The 17,965-nt window shown below is 42.4% G+C and overlaps 1 protein-coding gene across 3 annotated transcripts in view; it reads left to right on the forward strand.

Moving 5' to 3' along the window:
• GRM3 (glutamate metabotropic receptor 3) overlaps window positions 1–15,537 on the forward strand; it is a 212,344-nt gene extending 196,807 nt beyond the window's left edge. The window contains exons 5-6 of one of the 3 annotated variants that reach the window (XM_025873346.2): window positions 1,336–1,510; window positions 14,971–15,537. In XM_025873346.2, the coding sequence (XP_025729131.1) occupies window positions 1,336–1,510; window positions 14,971–15,044 (249 nt within the window). In that variant the 3' untranslated portion in view covers window positions 15,045–15,537. Of the gene's footprint in view, window positions 1–997; window positions 1,312–1,335; window positions 1,511–14,970 lie in introns of those variants that run through there. The other 2 variants (XM_073898733.1, XM_073898734.1) reach the window with 2 other exon arrangements.
• Window positions 15,538–17,965: the final 2,428 nt, after the last annotated feature.

The raw sequence follows: 17,965 nt of genomic DNA on the forward strand, positions 1-17,965 counted from the left end.
TAAAAACAAATTACACCAGAAATTGGACTTGCTATAAATAACACAGTTATGATTTATCAAGGCTTTTACATCGTGGAATAAGATAGTGGACTCTTTTCTGAGCAGTTAGCAAAAGGGAAAGGAGCCTGCAATGTGGGGGCCAAGTTGGACAGTTAAAAGGGATAAGAGGTTTAAAGTAGGACAGATTGTGCTTTTAGCGTATAAAGTAAACCCAGAGTCTGAAGAATTATGCTGTAAGTATAACCTGATTTTTTTTTTTTAGTCAAAAACAGAATGCAGCCTCCTAACGTTATGTGGCTTCTTCAGTGAATTGTTCAGTCTTCAGCTTTCTTTGATTAGAGAAGAAGGTCGGACACTTTAGGGCATAAGAGATTATGGTATCTGGTAACAGCATTGCCTGGAGAAAAAAGAAATCTAAAATTACCTCAGGATTTACCATAGCTACTCTGAGTAGAAACTGATAGAATAATTAATTTCCATTTTTCAGTACCGAAAGCAATAAAATATGTAGAAGCTAATTTAGGATTTTCCAGAAAATGTATGGGAGCTGAAGTTAGGACAGTTGATGAGATCAGTGAAGATGAAGAGTGAAAGCAAACGAATGAATTAAAGACATGCTAAAACCTAGTTTTGAGGTGTACTTTCAGGGGAGGCAAAGAGGAAGCAGGTGAAATTCCTCTGTGAAGAACAGGTGTATGGAAGCCTAGAGAACAAAATGACTGAACAGTGAGTACCTGATGTATCAAAATTCCAGAGAGGTGCCAATGAAATAATTAAAGATGGGTACCCCAGAAGAAAGGTGACAGTGTTCCCCAATTTTGAGTAGGAGAACCAATGGCTGATAGGTAGAACTCCTAGCAAAAAAAAGAGGGATGGAGAAAAACGTAAAAGGCCCCAATTTGTTCCTGATTATAGGAAACCTTAAGCAAGCCAAGTTGACTGAAACCATCAGCAATCTGGTCACTTCATCACTGAATATTGATATTTTACTCTCTAGGATTCTGACTTAGGCGGTTCTGCAGAAACGTCTTTCCACAAATATAAAGAAGAAAACAAACAGAACAAGAAAATCCATGTGAAGTCTTGGCAAGCTTTCAGGAGAACCTGACACAAATGAGTTTGTTTAAAAATCTTCAGTGATGTTTCCATGAACATCCCAAACTCAGAAGAGCCCATTTAGTTATGATTTTGGTTTGGTTATACTAACAATAGAACTGTGGATGATTTGGGGGTGTTTTTTTTTCTTACTTTTGTCTTTTTTCAGTGTTCTTTTCAGTAGGCCACATGATCGAATTTACAGTCGGGCATTTAACTTTAGGCCACCTTCTCTTGTAGGTGCAGACCACAACCATGTGCATCTCCGTTAGCCTAAGTGGTTTTGTGGTCCTGGGCTGTCTGTTTGCACCCAAGGTGCACATCATCCTGTTCCAACCCCAGAAGAATGTGGTCACACACAGACTGCACCTCAATAGGTTCAGTGTCAGCGGAACGGGGACCACGTATTCTCAGTGTAAGTACGGAACTCGGCGCTGACCCGCCCGTGAATGGCACCGGAATAGGGAGCAGGCTCAGACGGGAAGCCAAGGACAGAGTCAGGCAAGGATAACAAACGTCCATCCCCGCGAACAACCTCAATTCGATTTTAGTAAGTCCTGGTTCAACTACATGGGTCGGGTACCGTGCTAGATGCGAGGGATACAGAGGTGAGTGGACAAATCAAAGCTCCCGTTTTGGTAGTGCATGCAGTCTAGCAGGGAAGACAAACATTAAATTTGCCGCAGCAGTTAGGATGTCTGGCCCAAGTTGTGGAGTCAGAGAACCTACTCCCTAGTCCTAACTCTGCAGTCAGTTCAGGGGGTAACCCTGAGCACCTCACTCTATTATGTGCGGCCTTACTTTTTACTATTAGCCTAGAGGGTTGGACCAGACTGGTGCTCTGTAAAGGATGTTCTATGTCACAGAGATGATGAAAGTGCTTCATGAAAAATTTAAAAGGGAAGATGACTGAGTAAGATGGAAAATGGTACATCCTAAGTACCCCCTTGGAAGTTCAAAGCACCTCCCTGAACGTGAGCGTGTTAGTCTTAAGAAACCCTACAGCAAGGCAGCCTGTTTAACCTCTATTTACTCTTTCTTAAACGTATTCGACCACAGTTAAACCAGCTAATGTGTTCCCATGGAACACCCTTGAAAAATGCTGGAGTACATCTCCCTCGGGCTTCACTGACACGATGCTTTTCAGCTGCGAGCCAGCTGAGAAGCAGTGTCAAGGGCAGGACAGCAGAGGAATGCTCTAGTCCACGCGGTCTCTCCTGCTGGCCTGCAAATATCTGAAACACTACCCTTAGCGAATCACTCATTTAATTGTTAGGCACTAGGTACCTAATGGGGACAGCGTTTTAAGCCATTTTCAGCTTCTCTGTGGTATGAAGCCGGAGAAATTCACCGTGACAGAAGAGGGGAGCGGGGGAGGAGGGGCGAAACCACAGGAAGGGGAAGGAAGACTGGAGTGACAGAGACAAATGACTACTTCACCATTTTGCCTCGAGTCGATGGGAAAGGATGCTTCAAGATAGCTCAGCATCACAGAGTGAGCAATCACATTAGTGCCCCAGTTTCTACAACAAAGTATGAAATGTAACAGGGCTGCCCTTCCCCCAGCAAACAAAGGCAAGGCTTCGGGCCGAAAGCAGGTGTTCCGGGCACAACTCTGGGTGGAGTTAGGGAGGTGGAGATAGGGAGATAGGAATGTGACTGTCTTTCCAGCTGCAAGTGCCAGGTGTCCCCATGGCTGAGTCCCAGGACAAGGTAAAACTTGTAAAATAATTTTCCCTGGACCTTAGAGAAACCTGCTTATTTCTTGAGCAAACAAATCTCTTTTCTAGAGCCCAACTATAACAGCTAGCAAGTCCAGACAAGAAAGAACTGGCAATAACAAAACAAAACAACAACAATAAGAGCAGGAACTATCATTAACTGAGTGTTTTCTATCTGCTGGGCATGGTGCTCAAGGTTACACACGTGTGTGCACGTGTGCTGTAGCTTATTTAACGCACACAATGCCCGGACATCCAGAAACCAGCATCCCACATGTTGAAAGTGGCCCAACTGGAATTTAGAGTCCCAGTTTCTCTGATTTCAAAGGCAGTGCATCAAACTACTGTATCAAACTACAACAAGCCACTCGACTCGTTGTGCAAGCTGGGAAGGTTCCCGGGAAGTGAGGTCCAAGGGAGGCTTTACCAGGAGAACAATAGGAAAGTTACCCTAGGCTGGAGCAAGATTTACTTCCGAGCAAAAGTCGTCTTGTTCTCAGAGCTCATGAGTTCCTGGTTGTTATTCAAACAATTGAACAAGGTCCCTAAATCTTCCACACACATAGATACATGCAAACCTCAGTAATTTTGAAATGGCAGCATTTCCTGATATATATGCTAGGACTTAATAAATTCCTCAAGGAATAACAAGGACACTTGACCCAACCAAGTCTCTCTTCAGAATTTTAAAAATATCCATTTACACAAAAATAATGTATTTTGACCACAATGGACCTGCATAAGCTTTCACTCAGAATGCTAATCTGCTAGTGGCCCAATTAATACTTCAAAGTCAGCATCTACCCAGCCCAACATTTTAGAACAATTTTGTTACTCAGCGAAATTTTAGGTAAATTTTTTTCTTCAAAAAAGACTTCATTTTTTAAATAGTTTTTCTCTAATCTATATTAATGAAGTGGTATTAAAATAATAAGGTAAAGAAGTAGTCATGTGATACCTCTGGGCATTTCAAGGTGTATAACTAAATACATTAACCCATTATTTGTAATTCTTTATCTTTTATTCAAAATAGTTTTACTTGTGGGCTCATACTTCTCAAAGATATATAATGATTCAAGAATGGACTCTGGGTTTCCTGACTTGTGATTAATATCTTACCCATTTTAATAAATTAGAACTACAGTCATGGAATTCACTCATTCATTAAATGCTTGAGTACCCTCTATACAACAGAAATTTCTAAGCACCTGTGTACATAATGGTGAAAAGGACAGACGCCCTGGTCCCATGAAACTCGGTGTCTGGACCAGTTTTGTCCGTACAGTAGTGTGTAACCCATTAATAGGTCATGAAATTTATGCAGTATGTTTGGCCAGCATTTTTCAGAAGAAAAAAAATAAAATATATTAGAATCATTATAAGTAATAAGGGTAAGTAGTATTTCATTAAGTTTGCTCCAGAGGTGACGTATATATACAAGGTCCAAGTAAAATGTTTGTTACTGTGAACTGCAACCAAAGAAGTTTGAAAGACACTGGTCTATGGTGTCTAGTTTACAGATGAACAGTTATTGACCTACTGTTGTGACCATTTAAGCAACCAGTTTAATTTCTCAGTGCCTGTTTCCTCCATTAAATATTCAGCTCAATTTACATTCATTTCCCTCCTAAATACCAGGAAGTACATAGTTTTATAAATCAAGAAATATCCTTAAATTGCTCTGAGTTCATTAGGTAAAGCATATGTTTTACTTAGTTGGCACATAATTTATGTTCTGGTAAGTATTATTCAGGCATTTTATTGTTTTGAGTTATTGTTACCAATATTGCTGCTGGTTTTCTAATTTAATCCCTCCAGACGTAAAAATAACAACTCCATGTGTTAGATGAGAATAAGTTAGTTTAGCAACAGGGTTACCCCCCAACACACACATACATCCAGTTAGCTATTCCCACATGGCAAACTTCCCCAAAATTTTGTGCCTTCAAAACAATAACCCTTTAAAAAAAATTAAAAATAAAACACAGTAACTCTTTTATCATCTCATGATTCGATGGGCCCAGAATTCAGGCAGGGCTTGGCTGAGCAGTTCATCTGCTCTTATGAGGCCTGGACTGGGTCCTTCTGTGGTTTCAGCTGAGACTGAGCTGATCCAGAGGACTACGGTAGTTATACTCACACTTGGCAGCTTGGCAGGATGCATTGCCATGGAATGATAAAGAGGATGACAAAGCCTCTCGAGATTCGAGGGAAGGGCCATAGACCCCCTCACCTCTGAAATAATTTGTGGCCATTTTTCTTATGCCACATTTCCCCAATCCTTCCTCCAACAGTGCAGTTTTATCAGGAATCACAAAGACGGGACACACGCAATCTTGTATAACGCCAAGAAGTTACCCAGGCTAGGAGGTGCAGCCAAATTCATTCCCACTTAATTCTCAGGCAAGAGTAGGAGAAATATCACATCCCTTAGGAGCCTGGGTGGGCCACCTCATGGCAGCTAAGGGGACTGGTAACAGACAGAGTAATAGGATTGGATTTTAAAAGCTGAGCCGTTGCTCCAAAAAGTTGAAAAACATGACCAAACTTAGAAGCAGGCATGGAAGAAAGGACGTGGTTAGGGACATCTCAGAAAACTCGTGTTGTGCAAAATGTTTACATCCTGCTAAGTGCAAAAGAGAACAATTTTAGTTATATCTGATTAGCTATACGCAGTGGGAGTCAAAATAATACAAATGAAGGGAACATTAATTTTTCTCTATTAAGTACACCCATAGGCCAATGGCTTCCAATATTTGTGTACCACACAACCAAAAAGAAAACCCCTCTTTGAAATGGAGTTCCCAGGCCTCACCCAGAGATATGCTGAGTCATATAGTCAGGGTCAAAAGCAATCTGGTTTGTAACAGATACTCCAGCTGGTTCAGTGGAAGTGGCCCAAGGAAAATATTTTGGGAGCCTCAGCCTAAACCATGCTGCCTGCTTCATCTGCTATGATCAGTGCAGGACAGCGAGAGCCTCTGAGAGGACCCTCAAGAAGGAAGCAGGCAGTGGGATCAGAGGGGGAGAGGTGTCCTGAACTCCCATCCTCTGCCTCGTGATGCCAACAGCCACAACCCCGTGCAGCTATTTCCCCAGCTCTCTCTGGAACCCTCCAGAGAAGGCATTTCTGGCACAGAAATGGGTCACGTGGCCCACTTTGCCAAAGACAGGCAATCAAGAACATAAGCTGCAAGTGTAAATAGAGCTGCATAAACTTGAAGGAGACAAGCTGGATGTACACGTGAGGGTATGCAGCAGAAAACCCTAGGGGCCCCATGCAGGTCAGAATGTTGCTGACACTACCATGAGTGCGTATCAGCCCTGAGTAGAGAGAGAGAGGTGAGAAATGGAGTGTGACCAATCATTGTCAGAGCCATTATGTATCCAGACTTGGTCCTTTGGGGATGTGTGTTTCTCTTGCTCATGGTGATCATTCAGATGTATGTATGCCATTATCATTAAGAACAGTCAAGAGGCTTCTGCTGACTAATGATGCTCAGATTTGGGTCCCGGAGGAGCTGCAGGTATAATGAGATTGATTTCCTCTGCTAAAACCTTATTCAGAAAGTCACTTGTCTAGGTGGTGAAGTGCGAATGGCTTCATTAATAGAATTATCCTTTATCACAAAGGATTTTCACGTTATAAGGAGCAGTGGTATAAAAAGATCAAGTGAACCGTCTTTCAGAGTCATGCTATCATTTTCCACAGAGCCACAGCAACCAAAAGCAAGCATCTGAGGACCAGACTTTGCATTTGTCAATGGCCAAGCCTTTGAAGTACCCCAGTTAAAAGGGGGCAAACCATTGCTCAAGTCTGAGTATGACTTTATAAAAGAAAAAAAAAGGCATATAATGCCCAAGTTTCTTCTCGACAGTGCAAGTCCAGAAAATCAGCATAATATGCCTGCACTTGACAATCGAGGGAGTCCCATAATGACACTAGACCATAATGTACTAGACCGGCCAGGCAAATTAGCACGTTATTTAGCAATGCAGACTGAATTGATGATCTTCTCTGCTACAGGGATAAGTATATTATAAACATAAATCCTGGCTGGCCAATCCGGGAGGAGCCGAGAGTATTCAGCAAGCTAAGCCATCTGCAGCTTCCAGGCAGAATAGACCTAGTGCATCCACATCAGAGCGATGTCAATCCATTTTCCCTTCGGAAGGGAAAGTCACAAGATGCCTTATTCCATCCTCTTGCACCCCTTTCTCCTTGAGGGTGGGAGAAGAGAGAGGCCCTGGCTCTCATAGATGACCCTACATGTATCGGGGAACAGATGTTCACACTTCCCCTTTCTTCTATGTAACATTTCTGTTGTATTTGTCTCACAACTGCCTTTTTTAACGCCTAAATCTCTTTACCTCTAATACTTCACTAGGTTTTCCCCTAAGCAAATATAGCCTACCTTCTTTAATAACAGTGACCAAAGGAACTCAAGCTGGAAGAGAATGCTAAGGATCATTCATTCTAATAACCATATTTTGGGATGGGAAAACCGGAGCCCTCTCTGTTAGACACTTTAAGGAATTTGATAAGTGAAGTCACAGATAAAACTCTCAAAAGCGGCTATGTGCCTCTCCTGGTCTCTCTGGATTTTCTGCCTCAGCTCAGTTACCAAATGCACCTCAGAGATTATTCTACAGTGAGAATCATAGCATCTGCAAATTCAGTGATTTCTTTTTTAAATTAGAAGCCTTCTCTTCAGTGCCACACATGACAGCATCTTGTTCTACTGGCATAGGTGCGAACTTGTATTCCTCTCAAAACCCCATTCGAGGAAGTTCAATGGCATAAACCATGTCCATCAGAGACCCCAGGGACCCCACACCCGGGCTGCACACAGGGAAGGTGTGCTATTCCCGAGGGGCTACCCACAAAGCGGCCCAGAAAACGTGCTCTGGTGAGGACAAAACAATACTGTTAATGGTGACTGGCTAAATGTTTATGTCCACGATAAAATTTCTCTCATTTAAACAGTAGTTTAAAAGTAAGCATCGTTTGTTTTTTTAGGCCTCACTGTCTTGCATTAAATGACATTGTACAGTTCCCTTCTGTCCTCTATCATTGAATACAATGTAAACTCAGTAACTCAAAGAGAGCCCCTCAACCAGCAATGCCAACAGTCATATGCATTTCCATGTAACTCCAAATTTATTAATGCCTTTAGGGACATGGTACAATGCTCACAACTATGCAGATATGCTAACTAAAAAAGGAAATATGTATATAATCAAATACTGCCCGTACATTGACTTCAGATGGTCAATTCCTTAAAGCAAGCAGAGTCTAACATCAATTTATTCTGTATTATTTCTCCTTCCAAATTCCTTTTCATTTTGTTTAAGTGAAATTCACTGGAGAACATCCATACACTGAAACGTCTGTATCCCTAGAATGGGAAAATGCTTATATATGGAAATTTTTTTTTAATGTCTTCCCTACCAAGAGTAATGTCAGAGGCTTTGGGATAGGGACTCCTTAGTAGGTAATTGTGATCAATTTAATGGATAATTTACTCCTTCATTCAAGAAGGTTTTGCGCTGAGGCTCAGCTCTAGGCACTGGGGATGTGGTACTGAACAAAACAGCCAAACCAAGAATACATAATAAATCAGGTGTTGATAAGCAACGTGGAGAAAATAATGTGCGGTAAGGACAAATACGGCCGCCTGGGGACGCAGGGCTCCTGTTTTTTATACAGTGGCCAAGGAAAGCCTCTCTGATACGGTGCCATTTGACCAAGAGCATGAATGAAAGGCAACAACGGAGCCCTGTCTGTATCTGGGGAAGTGTAAAGGTCCACAGCTGGAAGAACAGCAGAAAGGCCAAGAGGGGAAATGACAAGGATGAAAGCAGGAGGAGATGAGAGGGGTCAGAGCAGGAGGACCTTGGAAATCACTGGCAAGACATTTCCTTTTTTTTTCCTGAAAGAACTGGGAAACACGCACCACGGGTGTGGAATGACCTGACTTTAAAAGCATCGCCTTCATCACTTTGGCTGTGTGGGCAGGACAGGAGACGGACAGCAGGCAGAGACATAATTTAGGAAGCTATGGCTGAGTCCAGATGTCCGTGGTTCACGCCAGAGTGTGGCAGCGATGGAAGCGAGCGAAGCGTTCATATGCTGTGTGTAATTTGAAGGTGAAGCTGACAAGATGAGCTGTGCGAGAAGAGAGGACTAATGCCTGACATTCTTTTATTAGAGTTTAACACTTGTGGCCTGATTTTGATCCCTAGACAAAGTAACACATACAGCTCTTAGTAGCTGTTTGAGCCTCAGGGTGAAGGAGCTTCTGATCCTTGCCTGAAAACACATTTGGGTAAGAAAGAGGACAAATCAGAGATGTTGGACAACTAAGAGGAAGCAAAAAGGATGCAAACTAGAATAGCACAAAAAATTACTAAGCCCTTCCATTTTCACATTATTTATCACACATCCACTTTCATACACCCTGAGCGGGGCGGGGGAGAGTAACAGAACATGATTAGAAAGAAAGCATGACGGGGCACCTGGCTGGTTCAGTCAGTAGAGCACTTGGCTCTTGATCTTGGGGTCGTGAGTTCAAGTCCCATGTTGGGTGTGGAGCCTACTTAATAAATAATTAATTAATTAATTTTGAAAAAGGAAAGCAAGCATGACAGCATATCATGGCAACAGTGAACTGGGGTGTTTAGTCAGAGACCAAGTGGAATTTCTGTTGATAAGGTAATTAAGCTGTATTCTGGGTCATAAAACAGTACATGCCATGTTTTCTCGTTCCATGAATCTTGTCTCACAAGAAGTAGGTCACTGAATGAAGAAGGCTTTGCGTTCATAATCTCTAACTCTACATTTGGAAATTAAATCTTGGGTCTGTAGATTTTTATCCCCCATCATCATGAATATGATTTCCTCTTAAATCTACTGTTAAATTTAAGACCATGAGCCGAAGAATCTAGCCTCATTCCTTAATAACTGCCACTGTGAAGTGTGACATAGCAAGGCCACCAAAACAGTGGTAGTAGTGTCATCATCTGTGCGGACAACTGGGACTAATCAGCAGATGAACATCTGGAATGGGCCCTCGGGGCCCTAGCCCAAGTAAAATCAAGGTGATGAGTAAGAAAACAGGTTCGATAACAAAGCAGGAGGACAAAGCAACAGACAGCTGGTAGAAACTGAATTCCATGACCATAAGCATTAAAATATCTAAACAAGCAGACATGCTGGGAAAAATTATTTGGGGTTACCAGGAGCAAGGAAACGGAACAGATGGGAACAAACTGGAATGTCTGTTCTGTTTGAATGTTTGTTTGACTTTTTTCCCCGAGTCTGCTATATTACACAGTTATAATAACACATTGATTCTCAGGAACCAAGTCTCAGCCACTAAATTGACTAAGAGACTTGGCATCCGTAAGAATCTATTAAATATGTTTTAGCATTGATTGAGGGCCCAAGTACCTAAAAAAAAAAATGGGGTCATTTTCCCCACAGCCTGGCCAGCCTGTGCATTACGGGTGGAAGAGAAATGGATTTCACAGTGTAAGACAAAGCAGCCTCTTGGCTGCATTGATTTCCAATGCCGCCCCTAAGTGTGTGAAGTAAAATCTGCCTTTTGATGGGTGTGAATGGCCCTTTTGTGATCAATGGTGGAACTTACTCGGTCCTTTTCCACTATCTTCAGTTTTCACGTTGCATCGCACCACCTTAGCCTGGAGTGACTAACACCTGCTGCTCACCCCCCCACCCCACCTCCAACAAAGGCAAAAATAAGCCAGCATACCTCTTATTTCTGACAGAAAGTATGATTATAGAAATCTGCTTAACTGCACTTAAGAAAATAGGCTAAACTTACACCATTAAAAACCTCAGGAGAATTTCATTGGAATAATAGCAAAAGCTCATCACAAACACACACATGGAAATGATAGTACTTTGCTCTCCCCCAGATTTCACTACCTTGGGGAATAACAGATGGGCTAAGATGGGAGGCATATGTAAAATATTTATGAAAGGCAAAGTAATTGAGATAGTAAACTCATAAAACAGTAATTTCCTCTACTATATTCAGCAGCACGGGCAAAAATGAGGATATTTTTTACATAATAAAATAAAATGTGCTGGCAGAAGCTATAGACGAAACACTAAAAGAGAAGCAGGAAAACACAAGTTACCGCCTGCTTCAATACACTTAAAAGTAGAGAAGAAATAACTACAGAAAGAGTCGTTGGGGGGGGGGTGTTGCTGTCGTTATTCCTGGTAAGAAAACCTTGAATTTGTACGATGTGTATTATCAAGGCCTGCCATTGCTGTGAATTTGTATCTTCCTCTCAAAGAGTTTCAACGCTCTAACATAGGGCGTTCCCTTCAATGTTCCTGTGACGCAGGTAGGTGAGTCCAAGTTCTTCTGCAGATTTCCATAATGGTATCGATGGGGGTCCAGGGGAACACGATTTGAAACTATAACTTAGGATTTTCCACGCAGCCACCTTTGTAGCCCCCGTCCTTCTTACCCACCTAATCAAGATCCACTCAAGTTTTTAGAAATTTTAGAATGCAGGGAGCAAGAAGAATCATAAGATCACACTGAATAACCGAGCTCCCAAACAGTACGGGGACTATCACAGTGCCGAAGGGAAGAGGGTATTAGACTGATCCAAGATGGACACAGAGGGGCATGAGCATACCAGTCCCTGGTTCTCCTAGACTTACCCCCATGACCTATCATTCCTCTTCAAGCTCTGAAAATGAAAAATCTGCACAGAAATAATAAAACTTGATCCGGAAAAGATGAAGAGATTAGTCAGAATGTCAAAGGCACCATGCCTGCCACGGGATGTACACAGCCTGGGCCAGTTCTTGCCACAGGGGTGGTGGATAGTCACTGTCACAGTGTGGCTGGAGAGGCAAAAAGCCCTACCTGTCCCAAAACAAGACTGCCCCTATGCCTTCTATCTCCTGGTCATTTCTTCAGGTGAAAACATTATTTCCTTCTCGAAACTTCCATTGGTTCTCCTAGTTCTTTGAAATGCAACCATTTATACAGTCATTCAGAGAATATTTATAGAGGCTCTATTCCATGACCAGCATTTGGGATAAAATAATGAAAAAGACAGAGCCCAGCATATTTTCTAGTCAAGAGTATTAATAGACATAAGACACTAACAACAACAACAACAACAACAACAAACAGGCAAGAAAAAAAATCAGTTTTAAAATTAGGTAATGTGACAGAGAATTACTGGCCAGCTATTTAAATTAGGTGGACTGATGATAGCCTTTTCCGGGAGGTGATATTTCAGATGCAGATGACAAGAAGAAGCCAGACACGTGATGGAGAGAGGGAAGAACATTCCTGGCAGAGGCAGCGGCTACCGCCAAGGCCTGCCATCGCAGGGATGTGCTGCACTTGAGGACAAATGCAGATAAAGTGGGGGAAAGAAACCATGGAATGAAATGAATATGAATACAGAGAGATAGGCATGGTCTCGATCACCCGGGGATGTGTAATCCAGAGGAAGGAGAGCACAAAGGAGGCCATTAAGGGAACACAGGGAGGTGACAGACATTTCAACATCCTGTCACTGCTCCACAGACAATGTGTGGCAGGGCAGCAAGAGTGGAAACAGACACCAGCAGCACAACTGTCGTGGTGGCCAACAGCCACATGATGGTGGCTCGGCCCAAGGTGGTGGACGCACAAATGGGTAGGCGGACGCGGAGAGTGAGTTGACTGGGCCATGCGACTGGTCTGACTTGGGAGGAAGGACAAAGAAGGAAGGAAGTGTCACCGTTAGACTTCTGGCTCGGGTCCCTGGCTGGAGAGTGAGGCCACTGATGGAAGAAAGGAAGACTAAATGGGGACAGGTTAGGGAATCAAGAGTTACCCTTTGCCACTTGACTGCAAGAATGCCGGCAGAGCACACATACTGAAGAGCCTGGCATGCCCCCTACGTTTCCACCCAACGGTGGTCGAACGTCACCTCACCTTGTTCTTTCTCTTGCCTTACCTAGCTTTCATGAAGCTAGGGTTACATAAAGTAGGAAGAAGCTTTATAAGGAATAAAGTAAAACCCTTACATTTGAAATTATTATCATTATCCCTTTCCATCCAGTATTTATCTGGCACCCGCTGTGTTCTTCACTATAGAAAGATAGATTATGCCATGTTTTCTCCCAAAGTTGTGCCTTTTAGTGGGATCAGATTGTAAAGAAAATTGAACCCGATCCTGCAAATGATCAAAGGAAAAACATCTCCAAGAGTTAGCACGTCACAGGACTCTGCTTAACCTCAATCACAGAGACTTGTCTTTATGGCTTTTCTTACACACCTAGCTGAGCAATCAATGCAAAATTGAGAAGTTGTCCGTTCCCTAGTGGTGAGCCTGCTGAAAGACTTCAGTGCCCCAAATATGGTGATTGAGCACATCACCTCAAAGTTTGTAATTAGTTTCTGCTTTGTGTTTAAAGAAAACCCTATGGAAAATGCCATTTTATGGGGCAAGAATATTTCCACTATCAGGCATAAATACTTCAGCAGGAAATGAGCTTATATGATTATTAACCAAGAGATAGGCACTTAAAGAATGGGAAAGCTGATGTCAGCTTGACCTGGGCTTTGGTCGGGTAGCCAAGAGGATCAGTTCCTTCTCGGCAAAGCATATCATCATGGACAGGCCAAGAGATGCAACATAAACAGCTCTAAAAGGAAATGAAAGGCCATCTCTGATTCTCTTGGCTACATAGTTGCGCAGCCCATGGGAACGGGGGCTCCTTGCTTTTTTTGTCCTCATTCAGTAAAAAGACAAAGCCGTATGTAGATTTCTCATAAAAGCAAAACCTTTAAATAAACAAGAGATATGAATTGCATCGAGGAAAACTAAATGCCGTAAAAAGAACAAATATACATACCCATGTTATACTCACACCCTGACACTGTCGTCACTGTTGTCATTAACAAGAGCCTCATCCATTTGGAACGTCTCCCCTTCTGAAAATCGTTAAGAAACTGAGTTCTCAGCACCCCAGCCCTTGCTAGAGTGTTCACAGAGGTTATCCACTTGAGCAATGAAAATGCATCAAACCATTCTGTAAGGCAGTGGAATTCACAGATGACTCATGAGACTATGTAAGAGGCATCCCTGCCCAGAGAGCGCAAAAGTAATTGAGGTACTAAAAACTCTAATTAATTTAACAATCTTTAAGAAAATTGCAGTGAGCTTTCAACTTTGCACATTCTATCTTAACCAGTTTATAGCTTACCAAAGCTAATTTTAAATCCACAAGCGACTCCTTTCAACAATGATGATGCTCACAAATTCTCCAAGAGGGACGACATTAGTGGAGGTATGCGCCAGGATACGAAGTTAATTTTGAGCAGAACACATTTAGAAAGCTGACCTACTACAGCATTAAGTCACTCAGCCTTTTCCAAAGCTAAATTAAAAATGGGTTTTTGAACTTAATTTTACCTCGTGTCTGGGATTAGCCATTCCATTACCTATGTGGTTTATTTGACTAAACTGAATTTTCTTTTTTTTAATTTTTTATTGTTATGTTAATCACCATACATTACATCATTAGTTTTTGATGTAGTGTTCCATGATTCATTGTTTGTGCATAACACCCAGTGCTCCACGCAGAACGTGCCCTCTTTAATACCCATCACGAGGCTAACCCATCCCCCCAACCCCCTCCCCTCTAGAAACCTCAGTTTGTTTCTCAGAGTCCATCGTCTCTCATGGTTCGTCTCCCCCTCCGACTTACTCCCCTTCATTCTTCCCCTCCTGCTATCTTCTTTTTTTTTTTTTCTTAACATATATTGCATTATTTGTTTCAGAAGTACCGATCTGTGATTCTACAGCCTTGCACAATTCACAGCGCTCACCATAGCACATACCCTCCCCAATGTCTATCACCCAGCCACCCCATCCCTCCCACCCCCCACCACTCCAGCAACCCTCAGTTTGTTTCCCGAGGTTAAAAATTCCTCATATCAGCGAGGTCATATGATACATGTCTTTCTCTGATTGACTTATTTCACTCAGCATAACACTCTCCAGTTCCATCCATGTCGTTGCAAATGGCAAGATCTCATTCCTTTTTATGGCTGCATAATATTCCATTGTTAAACTGAATTTTCTGACCTGCTTTGTTTTCCAGCTTCTGCAAGCACCTATGTCCCAACGGTGTGCAATGGGCGGGAAGTTCTCGACTCCACCACCTCATCTCTGTGATTGTGAATTCCAGTTCAGTTCTCGTGTTTTTAGACTGTTAGACAAAAGTGCTCGTGTGCAGCTCCAGAATATGGGAACAGAGCAAAAGAACCCTAGTACCTTTTTTTAGAAACAGTACGATAAATTATTTTTGAGGACTGTACAGTATGTAGTGATGTGCTAGAACTTTTTAGGCTGATTTTAGTGCCCCTATTATTAACGATTCCCCGGAACATGGAAATAACCATTGTTTACAAGAGCTGAGCATTGGTGACAGGGTCTGACAGGGTCAGTCTAAACAAAAATATGGTGGCAATATTAGGTAACTTTTTTTCCTATGAAGTTTTTTGTAGGTCCTTGTAACTAATTTAGGATGAGTTTCTATGTTGTATATTAAAGTTACATTATGTGTAACATTGTTTTTCTCAGCACAAAATAAAAAGCATCTGTATTAATGTAAAAATATTGAGAATAAAACCTTCAAGGTTTTCCAGCATGGTGGATATGGCTTATTCTTTTTTAATCACTCCAAGTAATCTGAATGTGTTGACTTTAGATTATTTCTATTTTTAATGTTGGATGTAATTGTCTACTGTGCTTCTCTTTACACCTATATATGCTCTGAACACAAGCTGTTACCCTGCTTGAGAGTTCTGAGCATATCTGGACTTTGCAGATTACAAAGATCAGAACTGGAGGATACCACAACTATCCGGCTGTATCAGTGGCCAGGTGACAATACACATACAAGTTTCTTTAAGCCACATCTGTAGGCAGCCCAGAATTTGCCCAAATGGGCCTCTGATGCAGTAAGTAGAGGGTTCTTGGCATGCAGACACTGTGGCCTGCCAGGGAAGGCTGGATAGCTCTCATTTTCAAAAGCATAAAGACAGGAAACTATTCTAATAGAAATATTCTAAACTAACCAGGAAGTTACTAGGAAGGAGGCTGGGAAAGCATCCTGTCAATCCATTGGAAAATCACTCCCACCACTGAGAGCTAAATGGGGCAATAAAATGCAGGATATGTTATGTTCCAGTGCATTTCCAAAGTCTCAGGAACAATACTCAGGCACACAGGCTTGTCATTAAACTTGAATATTTTACTAAGCTCAATACAGGAGTGAACAGGCAAAGCGTGGATAAAGTAAAACTGGCTTATTCGTACCCACGCTTTCCTACTTCCCCTTGTAAACCCTTCAGTCACAAATCGTTTATCAATGTAGGAAAATTCACTAAGAACTCATCTTCCTGCCAGGTCGTATTCCAGGTACCATGACTAGAGAACATATTCATTTCCTGTGGCTGACTTAACAACTTGCCACAAACAGGATTACTTAAAGCAACAGAAAAATTATTCTCTTACAGTTCTGGAGACCAGAAGTCCGAAATCAGAGTGTTGGCAGCACTGTCCCCCACCAGAAGTTCTAGGGGAGAATCCATCCCATGCCTCTTGTAGCTTCTGGGGTTGTCAGCTTCCTTGGCTTGTGGACCCATCACACCAGTCTCTGGCTCCATCTTCACGTCACCTTCTGTGTGTCTAGCTTCCCCTCTGTGCGTTTCTGATGACCATGCTTGTAATTGGATTTAGGGCCCACCTGGATAGTCCAGGATAATCTCAGCACAAGAGCCTTATATTAGTCACATCTGCAAAGGCCCTTTTCCCAAATAAAGTAACATTCCCAGATTCCAGGGGTTAGGATATAGACGTATCCTTTGGGGGGAGGGGCACTCTTCAGCCCATGAAAGAGGGATCATTCGATGTAGTTCCTGGCTTTAAGGAACATAAAGGCAGGAAATTATTCTAATGGAAGAAGTGTGAATGAGGAAAATAGCGAGAAGGAGGAGGAGGAGACTGGAGGGCCCGTGGGCTCAATAACCACGGCCTGGTTCATCGGGACGTACCGATGCTATTTTTAAAACATCTAGAAATTGTGAGCAGGTGCACACAGCCAACAAGCCAGGGCTTGAAGGACATACAGTGAGGAGTCAGATGTTTGAAATTCTCTCCTCCCTTCTGAATGCATTTGGATCAGCAACCTAACCAATCCATCCAGAATGCACAACAGTGCAAACCAGTCCCCGAACTCATATTCAAAGAAGAACCTGGATTTTGGGGGAGTGGGTGGGGAGGACTGGGGTGTAGATTCAAGGCCTGAGATGGTAGAAGAGCGTCCTGCTGTGGTGGACAGTGGCGGGAGTGCTAGGTGAGTATGCCCCCAATGAGAATCTGTTCAAGATAAAGACTGAGGCAAGGCTGATGGAGAATAAACATAATCCATTGATGGAATAGGACAGTCAGAGGGAGGAAGGCCATATCAGATGGGTGGTTCAGAGACACAGCTGACGCCTAAAACAATCAAACTGATCATGGATCTTTTTAAACAAGACAATGAGGGCATGGGTGAATCTTGAGAATAGCCTACTGGAGAGCTCGATTTTGATCTACAGGCCACTGTAGCTTTCACACTCCACCTGCACACCAGAAGCGAAGTAACTTGACGATTCTCGTCGTTTTCTCCTTACTTGCCCCAAGCCTTGTTCCCTATTGGAAAGAGAATTACCTAACACGTGATCCCTAGAAATAACCTTTTGAAAAATATTCAGAGTATGTATGGGAAAACAGCAACTATAAAATCATTTTTACATAAGCCATTTCAAATAAGTTTTTTTTTTTTTTAACTCTGGTAAGAACATTTCATCCTTCCAGAATATAAAACTGGTTGAGCCGATCCATCTTTGCAAAAACTTCCTGAATTTCAGGAACCCAAGCAGCATGATCTACCCTACTCATTAACATACCATAACCACACTCTGGGTGATGATTGTTGGTCTTCTGAGTGTTTCCGGTTTCTGAAATGCTTGGGGTCCTCTCTAGCTTAAATCTTAATAGATTCTCTTGCCCACCCAGATTCATCATGGTAATATAAAAAAGCCCCATTT

Source organism: Callorhinus ursinus, unplaced genomic scaffold (genome assembly GCF_003265705.2).
Source record: "Callorhinus ursinus isolate GAN/ISIS: 27379988/994484 unplaced genomic scaffold, GSC_fseal_2.0 scaffold12, whole genome shotgun sequence".
Classification (NCBI taxonomy): Eukaryota; Metazoa; Chordata; class Mammalia; order Carnivora; family Otariidae; genus Callorhinus; species Callorhinus ursinus.